The sequence below is a fragment of the Malaya genurostris genome, chromosome 2 (assembly GCF_030247185.1).
Source record: "Malaya genurostris strain Urasoe2022 chromosome 2, Malgen_1.1, whole genome shotgun sequence".
NCBI lineage: Eukaryota > Metazoa > Arthropoda > Insecta > Diptera > Culicidae > Malaya > Malaya genurostris.
The window spans coordinates 199,774,896-199,798,125 of record NC_080571.1 but is presented as its reverse complement, the minus strand read 5'-3'; the positions used below and the strand labels follow the sequence as shown (position 1 = coordinate 199,798,125).

Sequence of the window (23,230 nt, the reverse complement as noted above, 5' to 3'; positions counted from 1 at the left end):
GCAAAAAAAAATGCATACATATAAAATAAGAAGATCGTTTATTTTCTAAGTAACTGTCATTTATAATGCTAATAATGTCCAATTCTGTTGAGTTCAATGCATTGATGTTGCTGAAGCTATAAAGCTTGGCTGTGTAATATCGTATAACAGGTATTATTTTAGATTGTAGCAATTTTTGTAGCAAAACTATAACTTCATCATTGACAAGCTACTGAATGATATGAATACAAGCCAAGCATTATCGTTCATTAACCTGTGATACAAACAATAATAATAAACAACTCGAATAAACGTCGTCAAGTAAAGCAAAGTCTTGGTATTACATTTATTGTTGAATAAGACCATTTGTTTCAACAGACTTCGCAGCCAAGGAGTGGCGGAGCCGTATTGGGAGAATACTGAATTCACAACAGAAAAATGTCTGGGTTTGGAAGTCTTGGAATTACAAGTCAATATAACGAGAGGTAAACCCACTGCGCTCAATCATTGAAAAAAGTTCTTGTTTCTATGTGTCCGTTTTTCTTGGTATGCTTTGTGCGACGGTTCGTTCAACTGAAACTGATAAAATTTTGCGCGCATTTTATGACGCTACATTTCACCTTAAGGAAACATTGGTAGTTTTTGCAATACTGGTCTTCACTTCAGATGCGGAAATTTTGCTGGTTGACGTATCCATTGAATTAGAAGTGAGCTTCGTCGATGAACACAATTTTTCAAATAAAAAAATGGATCTTCCTCCAACTTTGCCAGCGTCAATTTATGATTAAGTTATAGACAAAACGACGATTCATGATTGAATTATAAACCAAACTGAACAAATTTGACAATGACACAAGACACGATGCATGCGTGCTTTGTCAAAAACAGTGTTGCCAAGAAGATATTAGCAAAAAATCACTCTTTATTTGATATTGTGATAGTCGTTTATGTTAAAAATCGCGACAAGAGATGATGAAGTTCATCCCACCTGCTGAAGGTGAAGGTTTCGAGTGTTTCAGCTCAAGTAGGTTTTTCCCATTCCCAATATAAATGAATCTGGTTTTATAGATTTTTAAAATTGAAGATGCAGAATTTTCATAAGGGAAAGCAAAATAAAGGAAACTTGAAAACGAGAACGAGGCCCGGGTTGGTGGTTCAATGCATAGGACGCTGGTCTTACAAGCCAGTTGTCGTATGTTCGAGCCCCGACCTGGAAGAATTCTTAGTGTCAGTAGGATCCATAGTACTAGCCATGCAATGATTCTGTATACTAAGAATCGGCTGCGAAGTCTGTTGAAACAGAAAGGCCAAATTCCACAAAAGGAATGTAATGCCAGGACTTTGCTTTTTTGAAAACGAGAATGGAAATTGTTTCGTAAAACTGTCATATATAGTTTTTTATTGTTTCGACATCAGTCAAAAATATTGAGAATACGTTTTATATCAAATCGTATTGTTTTGCATTTCTCATATGAAAACAGACTTTACAACCGAAGCGCGGAGGGCGGAGTGTCATATACCATTCGACTCAGTTCGTCAAGTACGCAAAATGTCTGTGTGTATAAATGTGAGTATGTAACAAAAAAAATGAACACGATTTTCTCCGAGTTGGCTAAACCGATTTTGACAAACTTAGTTTCAAATGAAAGGCCTGCTATCGAGTTTTATACAGGTCGAAAAAAGTTAGATAAAAAAAGTGATTTCTCAGGACTTTTATTAGGGAAAATTGATGTAACTCGATCAAATGAAAAACTAGAGAGGTGCTTTTTTCATCAAAGTTAGTCAAAATAAAATTTCCTACAACTTTATTGTTCAATGAAATCATTTTTGAGTTCAATTAAGAAACTTAGTTTTCAGATTTCAATCTAAATAAGGATCACCCTAGTAACTTTTTTCATCAAAAGGAGCGCCATTGGAATATAAACAATTTTTGTGAAGACACCAACTACAAAAAACTAATATTTAATAGTAAGAATATTTTTGTCACGCTAATTTCCTATTTCGGACCACTGTGCGTCGCGTGCATGTGTTAGAATCCCGGATCCGGGATAAAATCCTCGCCGAGTTTTTTGCACCCTCGGCGCCGGGAAAAATCCGGGATTCCAATACATGCACACGCCGGCAGCTCAGTCATCGCCGATGAGGAAAAAAAACGTCCCGGATAGTCCCGGATGGTCCCGTCCCGGTCGTCCCGGAATAGTGCAAATAGCGTTTAACTCCTTCAGATTAGCATCTTTTTGTACCGAAAAGCTAACATCAAATTTCTGCGGCTCAAAAGAGGCGATTTTTTTGTGTGGATCTTTTAAATTGTCATAGAAGGAAATAATGTGCAGCTAGCAATGACCAACACTTAGAATTAACAAACTGTTTATTATCCTTTTCGGGTAAGCGTTTGTTTTTTTTATCATTCATATGACATTGAATCCATTTTTTATACCAATTCAATTATCTGTGAGCAATAACATCTTCGGTTCTATTGAAACTGCATCCATGATCGTTGTGAGTATTTCGACAGTATTTGAAAAAATATTGAGGACGAAGTACCAATTGCTTTGGTTGATCTCATGTTCTATAAGAAAACAGGCACTCCTCTTAAAAGCTTTATTAATCAAATGTCACATAAAAATTTAGTTTTACTTTATAATTCTTTTTGTCGTTTCTTTAGTTCAACATATATCTCACTTTCACTACCCATTATAGTATAGCCTTTGCGTAACTTGAGTGGAACCTGTGTTCTATCGCACTGTTTAAAAGAAAAGTGCAATAATAAATAGTAAATAATTGATTTGATCTCCATCAGAGCGAGTCGAGATCCAATACAGTTTCTTGGCCCTGTACCAAATGGTAGATATGTGAATGGGTTGATCTTGCCTCTGTTTTCCAGACTGAAGCGTTCCGGATCGAATTTGGTTGGATTCGGGTAGTACTGAGGATCAAGATGGATACCTTGAGTTGGGATCCACACGGCAGTACCTTTGTCAATAGTAAACTTCAACCCATTGCCATCGTCCAGCACGTAATCATGAAGGCAGACCCTGTCCAACATGGCTGCAGCCGGACGGATCCGCATACTCTCTGATACGACCATGTCCATATATCTCATCATTTGCAAGGTATCATAGTTGAGTGTCTTGCCATTCAACTCTCCTTCTGTCGATAGGATTTCTTCGTACAATTTTTGCTGGATATCAGGATTCATCACTAAATCGTATACCAAAAACGATAAGGTAGTAGACACAGTTTCGAACCCAGCAAGGAAAAACACGAAGGCTTGAGCGACCATCTCGTTTTCTGTCATTTTTTTCGTCACTGTGGCTTTTCCAATATCAGATTCCTGAACCGTAGCAAATCCTTCGTCGTGTTCCTTTTCCTGTTGATGTCGCAGCGTTCCATTTCTTGCTTGGATCAACAAATTAATCATATCCGCCCGAATGATCCCTTTCGTTTGTCGCTCTTGTATTGAATTCAATATAATGGTACGGAAATACTGAATATGCTCTCGATCGACGATGTCGACTCCTAACTTGCCCAGCGTAGTTGGGAAAAATTTAAATCCAAATATTCTCAGCGCTACGATGAGTTTATCGAAACGCATCATCTTTTTGCCGATTATAAAGAAATCATTTTCCGGATCATTGAATGAATCTATCTTGAATCCAAACGCGCACGACGCAATAACATCTGTACCAAATCGAGAGAAAAGATCAGTAAGTCCTATTTCTTGCGATTCTCCCGATTGGGTTTGATAGTGGTTTGAAACATTTTCGCAGCATTCAATGATCAATTCAAACATTTGACGCATCTTACTTCCAGTGAAGGCCGGACTCAGAATAGCTCTCATGTCGCGCCACTTTGCGCCTTCTAATGAAAATAATGCTTTTCCGAAGAGGGAATTTTTATTGTCATTCTTGCTGTCTCCAAAGGTTGGCCGATGGTCCACGAAGTGGTCGAAATCCTTTATGGTAATTTTTCTAATCAATTCTGGATCACGAATTACGAAAATTGGTGTCAGTGAGTCGAATATACCGAAAACTCTGAAATTAGGAAATTATTCTTCCGACAAATCGTTAAAACTTCACACAAAAAAACGAATAACTCACTTTGCACTGGGAAACTTATTGTAAATTAAATTAACGAATCCGTTAAATGAATAGCGTTTCAGAATCAGAGGTCCTGTGCTTCCAAGCAGAAACTTCACCGCCATTGACGGAATTGGCTTGTCGTGAAAGTAATCATTATTTTTGGTCACCCATTTGTACAGAACTGTTGCTAGTAAGACCAGTGCGATCAAAACACCAATATCGATTTCCATTATGGGCCTAGGTACTTGCTTTCGCGAAGATTCACCTTCAACTGATTGGTAAACTTAAAATCATTATCATTTTATTTGCGCGGCACACGGTCAGGAACAAATCTAGTAAATTGGCTCAATTGCATACGAACGAAAGAACATACACACTGCAAATACATACGCGGCTAGATGTTTCTAATAGCGTAGCCACTCAATATTTGTTGGCGAGATAATATATTTTCGTAGCTCTTCCGTAGGGTGTGTTGTGTTCCTATACTAAATATGCAAATGTTAAGCTCGATCGATAAAAGTATGCTTCCGATTCTAAGTTTATATGGAATTGTACATACAAATCTATTTATCTCAATATAAATTATATTTTACCTGCTTCGTATCGATTTGAGTTCATCAAAGAACTTTTTTCGATCTGGTAATAGTACCACCCTACTTTGCATTGGCATACATATTGTTTTGTGATAAGGGATCGGTTTCTTTGCTATTTTTGTTAACAGTAGTGGAACCACTTCTTCCTTTTCAGAAAGTTTCAACGAAAATTATAGGATGGCTGCAAAGCCTGATTAGCACTCGATCGAGGTATTTTAAATTTACGATATTGGAGGACTATTATTTATCTTTAATAACTGCTCGACTCAGTTCGTTGAGATCGGAAAACGTCTCTGTGTATGTGAGCACGCGTGTATGTGATAAAAAAACATGTATGTGACTTTCAAACGAGCATAAGTTTGTAAAAATCGGTTCAGCCATCTCTGAGAAAATTGAGCGCGTATAAATATCTTCGAAAAGTGCACACACAGACATTTTCCGATCTCGTCGAACTGAGTCGAATATTATATAACACTATGGGTCTCCGAGGCTCCGTTCAAAAGTCGGTTTCCAGCAATTCTAATACCTTTCTATAGAGAAAGGCAAAACGAAAATCTTCTGAGCTGATTCGACATTATTCCAACCAGCCTAACTTTCTCTATTTCGAAACTCGTTCTCAGGTTTCGGAAGTACCGGAAATAGTGGTCGACAATTCCTAGATTGGACTTATTTCGATATCTCAGAGACGGATTTAAATCTTTTTACACACATAGATTCTAATGAAAGATCTCATAATTCTAAAGGTAGTTATTGAATTTTATCCGGATCCGGACAATCTTCGAGCTTTGCTCAAAACTATTTCAATTTGAAGGTTTTCTGTGATTGAGATTCATTCTCGGTACGTTTTACATGTCTGTTTCTACGCATAAATATTATTTTGGTACTGGATCTTCTTGCGAACCTTTTCTTTTGTTTGGTTTAGCATTTCTCATATAGAAAGGCTGTAAAAGCCGACTTTACAACCGAGGCTTGGATGGTGGACTCAGTTCGTCGAGATCACAAAATGTCTGTGTGTGTATGTATGTATGTGTGTATGTGACAAATAATGTTACTCAATTTTCTCAGAGATGACTGAACCGATTTTCACAAACTTAGATCCAAAAGAGAGGTTTTATGGTCCCATGGACTGCTATTAAATTTATCCCGACCCGACTTCCGGTTCTAGAATTGCACCAAAAAGAAAGGAAAAAAAATCGACACACACGTTTCTCAGAGATAGCTGAACCGATTTTCACAAACTTAGATTCAAACGAAAGGTCTTATGTTATAGTCTCATACAATTTTCCTGCATTTAATTTCGATCTGACTTCCGGTTTCGGAATTACAATGAAATAACATATGTGCAAATTTATAAAAAATGCGCACTCAATTCTCTCGGAAATTTCTTAGCTGATTTTCCCAAACTAAGAAGCAAATTGAACGGTCTTAAAATTCTTTAAAAAGTCCCCAAAAAGTTGATCCAAATCCGACTTCCGGTATTACTGTGCGATTAGTGAAAATTTTCAATTTAACGAGTATTTTTTCACAAGCGATGGAGGAGCGAGGTGCACATTTTTATAAAACCTACTGCTAAATTTATCTAGTTGGCAGATCGTATATGTAAGTGAATATAATACTTTGGGACTACTAGTCCCCGGTTTCCGCTTCCAAAAGCTCCGGTAATGATGAAGTAAAGCTCCAAAAATGGAACTCACTTTGATTTCTCAGCAACGGTTTAACCGATTTTCACAAATCATGAAAAACCGAAAAAATCACTGTAGAACTACTTCCAGTACGTCTAAATCAACTATGCAGCAGATCACCAACTTGTCCATATGGCACTAACTTCTAAAAGTGACTACACCAATTGTGCAACTTATAAACAAATTTCCAAATTGTATTGGACACAAAATATGTCGAAATGATTTTTAATCTCTTGTGGAAGAGAAATTAACAAAATCATAACATTACTTTGAAAAAAGTGTCTGTTAAGTCTGCATAGTTTTGGCTGCCTCATAAAATTGTAGGTCAGTGTGAGCAGTTTTCTTCATTTTTAGAAAAACAATGATATGAAATCCAAAACTCACAAAAACGTTATGCATGATTTATCTATTTGAAATAAAAACAAAACTTACAAAGATGAGAATATTATCATAAATGTTGGGAAAATACAACATTACATACGCAATGAAAACTAAACTCAATCAGAACAATTGTGTTTGGTTTTCATCTTGCTGAAATAATGAGCAGATTTGACATCACTTTTGAACGAAATGTTAAGTTCATTAAAGTTACTCTCATGATACTGTTTGTGCAACTTGTTTGTACAACTCCAACATATGGGCTTGCCAAAATAATACCTACAGTGCGTATCACAAATGTCGAAAACTTCATGCGTACGAATACATGTTTCATCATAAAAAAGCAGTTCGTTGTCGATTTTTCATTTACAAAAACACAAAAGATCAATTCTACAATATGCAGCATTATCATTTTTCATGTGCAGGTTATTTTTCAAGATCCATGTTTGTGTTAAGAACAGTTGTATTGAAAATCAAATGTGAAACTTATTTATTAGAACTTAGGTTTGTTATGTTTTTGTAAACGTCATTCCATTTCTTGTTTAAAGTAGGTAGTAGTTTTCACGAGTTTCACAATTGTTTTTTCGCTGATTTTATGACTGCCTCTGTGATGGAATCGACGCATGAGTTTTGTATCAGTTGCACAATAATTGTGAATAAATGTTCGTAATAACGGAAGAACTTAAAGATATGTTGCACAACACAGAAAATTGCGCTTTTTCCATAACACAACAGTTACAATACTAGTAATATAAACTTACTTGATAAATTGCACAATCAGTAGAAAAATACAGGACAACAACTTAACATGCTACTTGGGTTGTGTAGTGAACAATAGAACGACCTCGAAATGAGTGAACCAAAAGAACAAAAGCTACCGCCGGTACGAAAGAATACAATTATTGTTGACTTCAGACAGTGCAAAATTCGACCTTCGATACAAGAACTTGAAGGTTTGCTCAAGGAGCAAATGCATCTTGACAATAAACGTGTGCATTTACTTCAATGCAATAAGACCAATAATGTTGTTTATATCCAGTTCTATAAAGATTTGGATGCAATTCAATTCGCTAAAGACAATAATAATGTGCACTATGTGGAGCATGAAAATATCAAGTACAACATTCCAGTGTATATGGAAGATAGTGCTATAGAAGTGCGTGTGCATGATCTTCCCTCAAGCGTCAACGATTCTTATATTCGCGCAACTATGTCCCAATACGGAGAGATTCTCTCTATCGAAAAAGAAAAGTGGAAGAATTTTTTCCCCGGTATTCTAAATGGCATACGTTTGTTACGCATGCGCTTGAGGAGGCCTATACCTTCTTATTTGACATTCGGTCTGGATACAAGAATACCGTGCAAATCACTTGTTACCTATGACAATCAGATGGCCACATGTCAATATTGCCAAAAAGCTGTTCACTACAGTAAGCCATGTGATAAACCGGACAAGGAGACAACTATACCAAAGGACAACGGTGCTTCCTTCACACCAACCCCAAGCAACCCCAGTACACCTGTGACAGTCACCAACAACAGGGAAGTATCCCCTTCAACGAAACCATCCAACGTAATCCCTATAGAACAAACTACACCAGCTGTAGTTAACAGAAACTGCAAACAATGTACAACAAGGTACATCTACAGCAACTAGCAACGAAATCAACAACAATACCACGGCAATGGATGACGAGACGAACCACGAACAAACTGCCCCTCAATCCTCGCAGGAGGAAAATGGAAGCTCCTCTCCCCCTAGAAAAAGGGTGACAACAAGATCCAATACAAAAAAAAAATTATCTAAAAACTCAGCTAAATCGGCCACGTAAAGCTTGTACGCAAATAGGCCTGAATAAAATATCTTTTGAATAAAAAAATACTTCCGATTCCGAATTTATAGGGCGATGAGTGTCAAAACATTTAAATCGTCATTCAAAATGACGATGCAAAGCGAATACGCATCAGTACGTGCGGCTTTGCTCCGTTCGCAGCGTGCTTTATTCGATTTGGTATAGTGCGCAGGGTCGCCATTTTTAAATCTATATTGGCAGGTGAAAAATATGTAAATTTTTATATCTTTTATTCAATTTGTTTCTACTTGTTAGTGTTTTTACAAAATCATGTTAACGATGCTTTTTTATAAAAGTACACTTATTGCTTTTCTCATATAGAAAGTTTATGCAATTACTTGATAAATTGACTAGTGAAAATTGGCCCGGAGGGTTAACTGTTCTCTATTTGTTTCTGTGTGTTGGTTTGGCTCAAAACTGATTCAATTTGTAGGCTATATTAGTTACTTACTAAACGAACCGACTTCGGCTATACTAATTCCAAGTTCCCGGTTCCAGAAGTAGTGGAAATAGTGGTCGAAAACTCTAAAAGACTCACTCAATTTTCTTAGAGATGATTTGATCGATTTCCACAAACTTAGGCTCAAATAAAAGCAATATGAATTTGTAGCAATATCAATCAAATTTATATTGTCAACATTCAAGTTCAGTATTCAGTCACAAGTGATGACTTTTCAGCTGTATTATAAATATCAGTTGGTTATTATCATTAAGACATGCTAGAAAATCATGAGCTTTGTCACGTATGCAAACTTAGACAATGTCTATGAATTGTCTACATATTTTGCAAAATTCACTGTTTTGTTTTACGTATCGTTTTCGACAAACCAGTGCAGTTCATTACTTGTCACTAAACCCCTACATGACTCACTTTTTTCGTATTTTTGCTCTTCCTTCTCGACCCTTTGTAGACAAAGAGACATATAAAGAAATTTACAACAGCATGATAGGTGAATTCGGGGCAAAGGACCCTAACGGTCAACGAATGTGTGAACGTTCCGATAAAGAAAGTATTAAACTAATTTTGACGGAACCTGACGTTCCGGTGGCGGTGGAGAATGTATCGTCTGTCTATGATAGATGGCGCAGTGATCACCGCTTATAGAGATATAGTGATTTCAACCTTACGGCCGTTTGCCTCTTTGATCAGAAAAACTACCAGGCCCTCAGTGCAGGGTTGGGTATCAAACCCAGATGCGCTGCATGGTAGATGACTGTCTTACCCATTACGCTATGCTCGTATCTCATAGTTTTGATTGGTTTGTTTATAAAATTTGTTTCGTTTTTGAAAATTCTTTTTTACTTTTTTACAGAATCCTTATGAAAGTCGTATTCCCTATACATTGTTGTAAGAGCACCACAGCAGTCTGATGGAGCTTGTCGCAGCATATTAAATCATTCTAGTTGATAACGGTTTTCCGATAGACAGCTCCATTTCCAAGCTTAGTTCGATCAGAACTTTTTTTTTTCATTTGCCCATTCCTATCAAAGTTCCATTTCTTAACTATACTGTTCAAAACGAGACTTCCTAACAAAGATCTCAATCTTAATGACCAATGGTCTATAAACCCGAAAACCGTTCGAAACACTGCCGTGGAAAATGGCATGACTGGGCACTTATACTGTCAACCCAACCCCACATCGCACTGTTCTGTATTTTGTGGACCAACATGTGACGGCAAAGCATCAAGCACCGCCACAACATTGGCAGAAAGGATCATTGACCCCATTACACCACTCTTCACCAGCTAGCAGTCGACTCGGTGTGCTACAACACACAACAACTGCAACTTTATCCGGGCAATAAAGTTTTTCCCTGCCCTTAGATTTGTGTCTGAATAAGTGATGGTGGATGGGGTGTGGGCACATCCCGGACAACCGTAGCAGGGTAAGGTTGTTTTATTTTTTTCATTCAAGGAAACGAACAGATTTTCCCCCTACTCTGCTCATGTTGTCGACATAGTATTTGTGTTTAGCTGTACCTAAATAGACGCACCACAACCGGCTGCCGCCTTCTGTATGGCACCCTTCGTAGGGCAAGGAGAGATTTACAACACGGCCAACCTGATTCCTTTCGGACGGTGGAAAGTGCTTCCATCATCATTGGCACAAAAGTAGGAAACGGTCGAGCTATAGTGAGAACCGTGCCCTTCTTTTCTTTTCATTGCTCAGCTTCTACGGTCCTTTTTAAATCATGCAAAATTGTAATTTTCCTTTTATGCGTCCCACTCCTGTTATTTTTTTGTTGGTGTTGTTAGGGTAGGAAGGTATAAAGCGCTTCTTGTATGAATTGGTGTTAGTAACGTTTTAGTTTTAATGAGTACACCTTTGCGAGGAAATTTAGTAAAATGTCGACTAAAAAGTGTAGTTGTGTACTTAGTAAAAGTTAGTGAATCTTAAACGAAATGAAGTGTAATGGCACTGGTAGTACATTTTTAAGGACATCTCATATAGAAAAGCTATGCAATCACTGTGAAAACCGATTTATTAACCGAGGCCCGGATGGCCGAATGCCATAAACCATTCGTCCCAGCTCGACGAACTGAGCAAATGTCTGTTTGTGTATATAAGATTCAAATGAATGGTCTCTTTGTCTCATTGCTATTGAATTTTACTTGTATCGATCCGCCGGTTCGTAACGGGGTAGAATGTACAAAAATAACGAAAACGAAACGTACACTCGGTTCTATTTGAAATTGCTCAACCGTTTTGCTTCAACTTAAATTCGAATTAAAGGCCTTGTAGTCCCGTATACTAAATTTCATCGTGATTCGACTTCCGGTTCGGAAGTAAAATGTGCAAAATAAACTAAATAAATGCACTCGATTTTCTCAGAGTTCGCTCATCTAATTATAAGAAGGTTCAAATGAAAGGTCTAACAACCCCATATAACACAACCAAATTTTATCCGGGTACGACTTCCGGTTCCGGAATTACAGGCTTAAAAATTCCATTTTCAGGAACATGTTTTTATACATTGCACGGAAAAATCAAGCCAAATATATTCAATTCTTCAATTAGGCAGGTATGGTTAGTTTAACACATGGGATGAAAAGTCCCGGGCCTAACAAACAGAACTCGATTTTTTTGATTCCAAATTAACTTTATTTATTAACGTATTCTCCATCTAGAGCAACGCAATCATTCCAGCGCCGCTCTAACATTTCAATACTACTTTTGTAGAACGGTTTATCTTTGTCCTTAAAGTAGACCTCAGTTTCAGCGATAACCTCCTCATTCGTGTAAAATTTCTTACCGGCGTGCATTGCAGGTTCGTGAACTGCCAGTAGTCGCTGGGAGCCAAATCTGACGAATACGGTGGATGTGGGAGCAATTCGAAGTTCAATTCATGTAGTTTTGCCATTGTTTTGATTGACTTGTGACACGGTGTGTCGTCTCGATGGAACATGTTTTTCTTTACCGTATGCGGTCGTTTCTTTGCAATTTCTGCCTTCAAACGCCTATATTATATTCTTTGTTAATGGTATTTCCTATCTCAAGATAGTCGATAAATATTACACCATGCACATCCCAAAACCGAGGCTATAACCTTTCCAGCCGATTGTTGTGCTTTCGGGCACTTTGGATCAGGTTTACAAGGTGATGTTCACTCAGATGACGATCGTTTGGATTCCGGAGTGAAGTGATGAATCCATGTTTCATCCATTGTCACATATCGACGCAAGAATCTCGGTTTGTTACGTTTAAACATGGCTCAAAATCATTAACACGTCCGTCCCAACCTAAAACCGATCTTCGCAAACTCAGATTCAAATAAAAAGTAAAATGTTTTGTAAGTTAATGTACAAGTTTATCCAGATCTGACTTCCGGGTTCGGAAATACAGGGTAGTGTGTATGAAATTGCTATTTGTCATATAGAGCGATAATGCAAAAAACGTAAAAATCCAGGTAATTTGAAAGGGTAAAAAAATTTATGCCAGGTGTACATACCCATTTTGATTGAGTTTTACGTTTCATCTTTGACTCATCAGTGCGAAGCAGTTTATGTTGAACTGCTCGCGCGACCTGACGCCTCAACATAAACCGCTAGGCAGACGTAAAGTTAATGCTTATGGAAAACATTTTTTGCTTTTACACCTATGTGTAATGTCTGAATTGACGACTCGGACGAAACTAGTTTCGGCTTGCTAGCCGTACAGATTGTGGTAATTAATTTATTAATAAATTTAATTACCAAAATAATAAAATTAATTATTATATTCATTCAAACTAAATTTTTCCCACGAAACTAATTGCAATATTTTCTTCAATCAAAATGAATAATTTGGCTGTGAAACAATTAACCAAGAAACATTCCGTAATATATGTCTAATATTTTTCCATTCGTTAGTCCCGCCTTTATTCATTGATGTAAGCAGTAATGTTAATACTGAAACAGAGCTTCTTCGAACATCCAGCAGTGAATGTTCAAATTCACGGTCGTCGACAATACATTAAGAGTAGAAAACCAACGCAGATTGCTGGATGATCTTGATCAACAGATCTCAAACTATGAATTATTGGTTGTACACACTTAAAACCGATTCTTGAGTTCGGCATAATAAAATGCTGAATTAGATCGGCAACACGAAATTTTACTGATTGTCCAGTTATTCACATGCTCATTGCCGAAATTCGTTATTGTAAAGTTCTGCCTCGGTGAAGTGCATTTTATTGTCGAAGTTTGGCATAATATGTTGCTGAACTTGTCCATAAACAAAAAATATACCGAAATCAGCAAAATCGTTTGCCGAGATTTCGAACAGTGTGCTAGTTTTTTTTCTGAAATTTGGCGCGACACTTGTCATCTAATGTCACCTATCCATTTTGTACAGCACCGGACGTCGCCACTTCTTACGGAGCTGATTTTTTTTTACGAATTTGGCGAATGAAAGAGATTTCAAAATTACGTGAAAAGCTAAGTGGAACCAAAAAGTTGTTTTTGTATATACTTTTGAATATTTGTTTATTTACAGGTAGGGCTAGCACTAGAAACAAATGTTTTTATCTGTGATATTTCTTTTCGGGAATTGATTTTTTTAAATCAAAGTGAGCAATAATAAAATACACTCATTCCCCAAACTTCGTGATGAATTTTTCGTGCAATAATAAATAAAAATCCTTTCTACAATCGATTACTGATGACGCGGTAATCCATGATTTGATCCCGATCGCTTTTGCCGAACTAACAGTAAAATTGCTGCTGACAAGTTCGGCAAAAATTGACAGTTCAGGATTGCCGAAATTCTTAGTAATTATATATTTTGCCGAGACGGTTACCGAGCCCTCGGCTGTGCAAATCTCGGCAATTATTTCGCCGAGATTCAGCAATAAAATTGAAATGTGTATGTCTAAAGTTCGAACTTGTTGTATCTTTTTCCACAGTGTAATTTCTCAACTTTCTAGCAATTATGATTTAGGACCAGAATAAATTCTCTCTACCAGGTATACCGGTATGAAGTGAGCGTTTTTTATTTGGTAAAATGAAACACTAATTTAGAATGGTTGTATCGCCGATAGAAATGTTCGTCTTTTGAAGCAAACTAATCAGACACCCAATTTTCGGCTTCTTCATTGAAATCGAAATGCTGCTCAATCAATGCGTGGCCCATCCATGAAAACAAATGGTAGCCGGAAAGAGTCTAGTCTGGTGAATACGGTGGGTTCGGTAGCAGTTCCAAGCCAAGTGCATTGAATGTATCCTGTACAGGTTTTGCTTTGTGTGCAGGTGTAATAAAATTACTTTACCGTGTCTTCTGGCCCATTCTGGTTCAGATTGATCATTTTTGTATTAACTGTTTAACCAGGTTTTAGAAGCACATGATACACCATTTTCGTGTATTTGGAGGAAAATTTCACAAGTGTTTTTTTCCGTTTTCCATCTGTTTCCCATTCAATTCATATTGCACTCATTTTTCACACTTTTTGACTTTTCTAATAGCTTTGAACGGTCAGAAATTGATTGTTGTGCAACTTTTAACATTTCTGCTATTTACTTTTGATCAGAAGTATCATTTCCATCTAATGTTTCTTGTAATTCGACGTCTTCAATTTTTTTTCATGGTTTTCCACGTTGTTCATTTCTCACATCAAAATCATTATCTCTCGATCGTTTGTATGTTGCTTCTGATAGAGCATCGTCACCATTTGCCTCCACTAGCATTCGTTGCGACTCTGCAGAACCTTTCTTCAAATGAAAACCAAAAAAAATGCCTTCCTTCTAATCATCACTATCTGGTAATTTTTTTTTGCGTAATTGGAAATATTAAAAAAAAAACAATATATAAATATTAATTTTTACCGCATAATGTTAAACTGTAGTTTTCATTGAAGCTCAGGTTTGTTAAAGTTCGTCAATAACTTGGAAAATCAAATAACTTAAGTTCCAGTTTAGATCCTAGGATTGTGGAGATCAGTTCATTCATCTTTAAGGAATTGATGTGAATTCAATTTCGGAATTATTTTACCACTACCACCTGTCATCCTGTCGAAAGTCGGTTTTACAGTGATTGCATAGATTTTGTATACGGGAAAGCAAAAAGGTGCTGATAAAAATAATATGAAGTTTGACATCTATATTATTACAAAGAGTTAGAAAAAAAATTTAGTTATGGTTGAAAATGGTTTCATTGTTTTATTTTTGAATATTCTTCATGATACACTTTTGCAAGCTGTTTGTTTCCGGCTCATACGCATATTCATATCCATGATTCGTCACCTTGTTATATGTCCTTTGAGTTTCCCCGGTTGTATTTCTTGAGCATTTCCCTGTACCGATCGACACGAGCCTTCTTTTGATCGATTGTTAAGTCATGCAGAAATTAATGCGAACAAATGTTTCTTGCGGCTTAAAGATCATGCAATATCAAATTTACACGAGTGGAACAAATGCCCAAGAGAACCACTATTTCACGGCATATGATGATTACATTGTCAGTTCACGCACAGCATCGATGGTCTCTGGTAAAACGACCTTGACGAAATTATTTCGAGGGCAAGTACTTCATCACCAAGGGCCGAAGGAAGTCGACCGAAATGCTGTTGTGAAGACGTTTATTGTAAAAAAATGTAAAACTTCACGAAAATGACAACGATTTTTATCGGGCACTACTAAAATGTCCATATTTTAAATATATAAGTAGCTACCTACGGAGATAGATAAGTTGATTGATAGATAGATAATGAATTGAAAGTTTATTAATTTTAAACAAAAATCAAATACACGAGTAATTCGAAAATTTGAACAGAAAAACTAAAACTCCTGCTCTAGTCATCTCTTATAAACAGAAATGCAGTGGATACTCCTTTAGACATCGACGCATGGCGACGTTTTCTATTATTGATACCTTCGGTCAAGATTTTGCAGTCTAATATTGATTAGCAGGTTTTGATTAATGCCGCCAGAGTAACGAACGACAATGTACTTGATTGTCAATACTGTCAACGACTTGGACATTAATTAACTATCAATGACAAAGCAATGAATCCACCCAATTTGTCACACTGTTCACCAGTTTTATTGCGCCTGTTTCGACAGTTGAAACATTGGAATTCAATTTGCACTAAAGATGCTCCCGCAGAGATGAATCCAACTGGAAGTTCCTGCTAAATGTTGATAGCGAGATGTAATACAATTCGGAAGAATCCTTGGAACCGGGGAAGTGTATAATAGGTATCATCAGCGTCGAGCAACTTCCGCCATTTTTCTGCCTTTTTGCTTTGGTAGAATGGTGGATTTGGAGCGGCCAGTGCCAAACTAAACTCGAACGAAACTGTATAATGATTGCAGCAGATGAAATGAGTCAGTCCGTTTGTGTCTGGTATGGCGGGGGTGTTCTGAATGCAAAGGATTGAGCTTTCTGTTTAATTCGTTTCGCGTTTCCATTCACTACAGTGTCTGGGTCGGGTTACTCCCGTTCCCGGGTTGAAAGGTTTTACCGAAGGAAGAGCACGGGTGTGAATGCTGGTGCCAGAATTGCGCTATTTTCTCGAGACGAACATTGAAACGCAAACAACTGGAGAACTCCTGGTGTGTTTCTGTAGCCCCTGGGCAGGTGTGGTGTGGTGTTGGCAAAGGAAATGCTAGAAAAGTAATTTTCTTTATTGATTTGGTTTAATTTCCTCGCTGAGCTACTCGCAGCTTCGCACGCTATTAGGCCTCAAATGGTGCTTGTGAAATGTCCTTCAGGCACGAAAAAATGTGATATTTTCGGTTAGCGTTCCAGCATGTCGGCAAATACCGGTGCTTGGTGCGTGAAAGTGGAATGCAGTCAGCCGAGGTAATATATTTTGTTATAAAAAAGCGTAAGCTTTATTGGTAGTACGAAACGGAACTAGTGAAAGCCATACCGATCCTTTATTTTACTGTTTCATGCAATTCATTAAAAAAAAATGAATATTTTATGTCCGTCAGAATTTGTTGCTAGTTTACTCAACACAAATATATTTACACTTTGTAATTCTAATGGAGTGGACTGTTTAAAACGCTCGTGAATTCTAACAATAGTCCACTAATATTCTATATGTTACAATAACCAGTAATAATAAACCGAGGCTACATGAAGTGTATTATGTCATTATAATTAATTTCTAATGCCAATTATTTTCATTTTGATCTACACCGCAAAACAACTCTGTTAGTTGTCAGGAACATCGATTGGATAAGACTACACACCTAGAAAAAAAATATGTAAATTTACGTATTCTGAGACTGACTTATACGAGCGGTAAAAATCACCTATTTTTGCAGTTGATCTAACACATATGTAATGCATTCTGATCTAATGACATGTGCTGAAACATAAAACATGCTGAAAACACCTTCTTAAAAGGCTGGCTACGTACGGCACAAATAGGAATCATCAAATTTGAATCATCAATTTGAAAAATTCAGTCATTTTACGAATTAGGTTTTTGTGTATTGTGTCGAGTCATATTTGGATTAGCGTCACCTGTAAATGTCATAATTGTTTTGCTGGGTATACGAGGTCTGTTCAAAAAGTTCCCGGAATTTTTTAATTGCGCGCGTCTGGGAGTCCGGTGGTCAAAATTTTTTTTATTGTGTTGGTACATATGTCCCTAATGTATGGTGAAATTTTCAGCTGTATTCATTGTTTACATTCTGTCTTGTAGCGGCTGGTGTAGACGTGTTTTTTTTAGCTCGGCGATTTCTGTTAGTTTAAACAATGGAAGAATTGAAGAGTCAAAGAATTTGTATTAAATTTTGCGTGAAAAATGAAATAAAGTGTAACCAAGTGTGCGAAATGTTACAGAGACCCTACGGTAGGTCTGCTATGAAAAAAACAAGTGTTTACGAGTGGTATAAGCATTTTCAAGATGGCCGCGAAGACGTTGAAGACGACGAACGCTCCGGTCGACCCAGCACGTCAATAATCGATGAAAATGTAGGAAAAGTGGAAAAAATGATTATGGATGATCGCCGAATCACTATTAGAGAAGTTGCTGATGAAGTTGGCATATCAATTGGCTCATGCCATCATATTTTCTCAAATGTTTTGGGCATGAGACGAGTGACAGCAAAATTCGTTCCAAAACTGCTGAATTTTGATAAAAAAAAAACAAACGCATTACCATCGCTTTAATCATGCCTCAACCTTATTCACCAGATATCGCTCCGTGTGATTTTTTCCTGTTCCCTAAGTTGAAGAGACCCATGAAAGGACAGCGTTTTTCATCAATTGAAGAGATAAAGGCAGAATCGCTGAGAGTGCTACAGAGCATTACAAAAAGTGACTATCAGGGGTGTTTCGAAGACTGGAAAAAACGCTGGCATAAGTGTATTATATCTAGGGGGGATTACTTTGAAGGGGACCATATAGATGTAGACGAATAAATAAATATTTTTTTTAGAAAAATGAGAATTCCGGGTACTTTTTGAACAGACCTCGTATATTTAAGTTAATTGGTGGTCGAAAATTCTATTAATAACAAACAATATCGAATATATATTAGGGCTATCCCTTGTTCCCTTGTAACATAGTTATATAAAGTCAACTTTCGTTCTCAATCTCTGTAGCGAAATCAAAAAACAACACCCTCGAAATTTGCACTTTTTCCAAAATTTATATTACTACTTTGGAACTGATCGTATTCATCTTCGACTAGTTTTGAACCGATAGTTGGATTCGAGAGTCTTTAAGTCGGTCTTCCGGTTTACCGATGGAGACTCAAACAAAAACTGGGATTCTATTAGGAATTCAAAAATTTTTCTCTACATCGCTCTCTATAGAAAATATCTAAAGAATTATACTGTTGTGTGTGTTAAAATATTAGTGGTAAAGATGTCTAGAAATTAATTACACAAAAACAGTTGCTTACAAACGAATCCCGTGTTTCCTTTGTAATTATAAATTATCAAAAGCGTGCAAGTGTGTTACAAAGAGATAACACACTCTGCTGTATTTAGTATCTCAACAGAATGGAAAGGGTCGAAAGGAATTATATAACGAAGGATCCAATCTCAGCGTAAGGTTTTTTTTAATAAAACTATTATACAACAATGTTTACTCAGCAGGAACTGTGTGCTTCACAAAAATAGCATTATAACGAAACTGTGAATGGAAGAATCAGAAAGCAGGCGACAGCTGCAAGGTACGGGAGAGTTTGTAATGGTCATCGAGTTTGATTCAGTATGAGTTTTTTTCGATTCGATAATTCTCTACCTTCGTACGGCGTGTGTCCTTAGCTTTTGTAATACGAAAAGGTGTTCAGATGAAAAGATCTAATTTATAATTCTGGTACATTGTTAAAATGGGGATTCAAATTTGGTAGACAATCAAATTGCATGGCCGGATTATACGGACTACCGAATTATATAACATTTACTGAGAATTATTAAAGATTCTTTTTTTTACTGAAATATTATTAATAAGGTTTCAAAAAATCCTTTAATTTTGTGATAAAATCGTATTTAGAAAAAAAGCATGATAAAATATTAATAACAAAATATAGAAAACTGCTAGATGAAAGCAACAAATGATGCTGAGATTGATTTCCGAATGAGCTGATTACATGTACATACGCTGAAACATTATCTCAGTCCATCTGCTCCGTGTCTGCCAGGGTACGGATTAGGAACGTAATCAATCATGTCCAGCCTAACAGATAAATACAGTCACGCATCGTCGGTGGCAGCTCCTTCCAAAACTCCAAAATGAAACTCGGTACAATGAACAACAATAACAGAACGGTTGTCGGGATAGAGATTGGTACTGATGAAAAAGATTTGTTGATTTTCTTGTCCATCGTGGCCAACGTTGAGGCTTGGTTGGGAAAACGGACGTGCGAGGGTAGAACGCGGTTAGTTGTGATGATCGAAGATGTGAATTAAATGAAGACGAATATGATGTAGATTAATTATTGAGGAAAATACTGGACTATTCTTTTGATGTCGAATTGGACGAAGGTTCCTTTAATCTGTAAATGATTGAATGAGTGCCTATTTCTAACCAGAATTTCGTTTAAAATATGCTTTAGTTGTCTATCATAAGTTACTTAACTTGTCAGTTGTTGTGTGTTTGATCCCGCACTCGGCTGAGCATTTGAGATTACCTGTAGAATTTGCCGAAACATAAGGTCAAGTTCTACTTTGGAATATCGTACCAAACTGATACGCAGCTTGTAACACACGTGCTTGTTTGTTTACCGGATTGATTTGTTAGAAGGTGTGCTAGTTGCCTTCCTCATTCGGTAGTTCACTGAAAGCGAAACTGAGTATCGTTAAGACAGGCCCGTACCCAGGATTTCATTTCGGGAGGGGCTCAAAGATGAAAAAATAATGTTACTGAAGATTGATTATGTACCTAATTCTCGGTGTGCCTTTTACGGGTGTTTTTAACATACACTTTAAACTTTTTCAATGGAACTGATATTGTATTACATTTCTTTACACATTTCTGAGACCATCTAAATAATTATATGTTTTTGATTTCGGGAGGGGCCAGGGCCCCTCAGCCCCCCCCCCTCTTGGTACGTGACTGCGTTAAGAAGTGGAGTGATTTGAAAGAGAATTGCGTAACAGGCAGAGCAAAATTGTAACGTGGGTCGTCTAATCTTTTCCTAATCACTATAATTTGCTTTGAAATATTGTAGCTGAATTCATGTCAGATGTTCTCAGTTATCTGGAAAATACATGCCTTTGGTTTCATTTCAAAACTGATGAATTAACAACATAAAAATGTTGGATGCACATTAGTAAAGTTTGAGACATTATTTATCTAAACTCACTATTTCACGGTAACGCTACTAGTTGTCTAATCTGGAATGTTTTGAGAGCAGTTTGCTTTGAAACACGGAACGCCCGAAATTAGCTCTGCGCCTAATTCGTATTACTGTTTTTGAATTAGTTGATTTTAACAACAAAATTTTCAAAATAACTTTAAAATTAGTTAAAATTGAGAATTTACTTTGCTAAAATAAACTCTTATTTTTAGAGAAAGAGTATAGTTGGCGAATATCCTGGCCACAAACCAGCAATATTTCAATCCAACACGAAATTCTCATTGACAACTAATTTTGTTTTCAAAATCAGAATATTTGTTACTATTTATCTATCACCGTCATTACTGAAGGACAGCACAAAGAAAACAAAAATGAAATGGGTTTTATTAACAAGTTTATTAGCCAAAATCTCATGAGAAGTGTCGAAGCAAAACAAACCATTAAAAAGCTAAAAAGGACAGTCTTGTTGAAACTGCTTGCGAATTGTTTAGATGTTTTTCGCTTGTGTTACGATATATCGATATATAAATTTCTAAACCGAGTTGTAAAAATGACGTAAACTCTTAGTGACAAGTGCATTTATTCAGAATTTGTGCGCATTTGAAACGATTGTGCGTAATAATGTTTTACGCGGAACAGTGAAGTAAGTTTCGAATGTTGCACTCTAATTGTTTATGTCAAATGATGTTTTTTGTATCTTCCAACCTTCCGGGCGACACCGTCTGGTGTATTACTTGTATTCGGTTTTTGTTTTCCGAGTGCTCAAAGTTTTCAGTGAGAGAGTCGATTTCGCGAAGTCGAATGAAGAAAGCAGCGATTTAGAAGAAAAATTTTCAAAAAGAAGTTTATGTTTCGCTTATGTCTTTTTCTCCAATACAACATCGTATTTATACCTGCCAATATAGAAAAGACTACCGCGACTGAAATATTTTTCGGTAGTAGTGTGCCATCTAGTGGCTAGTAGTCATTACGGTGTTAACGTTTTTTCGGTGACAGTGCGCCACATAGCTGCAAATTGCCGAAGCCAATTCAACCATTTATGTTGGTTGAAAACAACGTTTTATTTCTCTAATTCAACTAAAAAATTAGTTCGATGGAAATGAAGTGTGCCTTAGCTAAGAAATGACAGCACGTTGAATTGGTGAATTCAACTAAAAAAATAGCCATTTCAACAAATATTTTTTTATTATTAAGGGAATCAGAAATAAAAAACCTAAATTAGCAAAAGTAAGATATTTTTAGTTGTCTCAAAAAATAACTAACTAAAATCAGAAAATCAACTAATTTTTTCGCCAAAATGCTGATTTCGGTCTTTCCGTGCACGGAACGCCCGAAATTAGCTCTGCGCCTAATTCGTATTACTGTTTTTGAATTAGTTGATTTTAACAACAAAATTTTCAAAATAACTTTAAAATTAGTTAAAATTGAGAATTTACTTTGCTAAAATAAACTCTTATTTTTAGAGAAAGAGTATAGTTGGCGAATATCCTGGCCACAAACCAGCAATATTTCAATCCAACACGAAATTCTCATTGACAACTAATTTTGTTTTCAAAATCAGAATATTTGTTACTATTTATCTATCACCGTCATTACTGAAGGACAGCACAAAGAAAACAAAAATGAAATGGGTTTTATTAACAAGTTTATTAGCCAAAATCTCATGAGAAGTGTCGAAGCAAAACAAACCATTAAAAAGCTGAAAAGGACAGTCTTGTTGAAACTGCTTGCGAATTGTTTAGATGTTTTTCGCTTGTGTTACGATATATCGATATATAAATTTCTAAACCGAGTTGTAAAAATGACGTAAACTCTTAGTGACAAGTGCATTTATTCAGAATTTGTGCGCATTTGAAACGATTGTGCGTAATAATGTTTTACGCGGAACAGTGAAGTAAGTTTCGAATGTTGCACTCAAATTGTTTATGTCAAATGATGTTTTTTGTATCTTCCAACCTTCCGGGCGACACCGTCTGGTGTATTACTTGTATTCGGTTTTTGTTTTCCGAGTGCTCAAAGTTTTCAGTGAGAGAGTCGATTTCGCGAAGTCGAATGAAGAAAGCAGCGATTTAGAAGAAAAATTTTCAAAAAGAAGTTTATGTTTCGCTTATGTCTTTTTCTCCAATACAACATCGTATTTATACCTGCCAATATAGAAAAGACTACCGCGACTGAAATATTTTTCGGTAGTAGTGTGCCATCTAGTGGCTAGTAGTCATTACGGTGTTAACGTTTTTTCGGTGACAGTGCGCCACATAGCTGCAAATTGCCGAAGCCAATTCAACCATTTATGTTGGTTGAAAACAACGTTTTATTTCTCTAATTCAACTAAAAAATTAGTTCGATGGAAATGAAGTGTGCCTTAGCTAAGAAATGACAGCACGTTGAATTGGTGAATTCAACTAAAAAAATAGCCATTTCA

At 36.6% G+C, this 23,230-nt stretch overlaps 2 protein-coding genes across 3 annotated transcripts in view; one reads left to right on the top strand and one right to left on the bottom strand.

Moving 5' to 3' along the window:
• The window catches only part of LOC131426981 (E3 ubiquitin-protein ligase TRIM9), a 284,818-nt gene that overhangs the window by 48,133 nt on the left and 213,455 nt on the right, over positions 1-23,230 (top strand). The window lies entirely within an intron of this gene.
• On the bottom strand, positions 2,567-4,417 carry LOC131426982 (probable cytochrome P450 9f2). The gene is made up of 2 exons (XM_058589834.1): positions 4,080-4,417; positions 2,567-4,013 (listed from the first exon to the last, which is right to left on the bottom strand). Exons 1-2 carry the CDS (start codon positions 4,289-4,291, stop codon positions 2,618-2,620), a joined length of 1,608 nt encoding a protein of 535 aa, XP_058445817.1. The 5' UTR covers positions 4,292-4,417; the 3' UTR covers positions 2,567-2,617.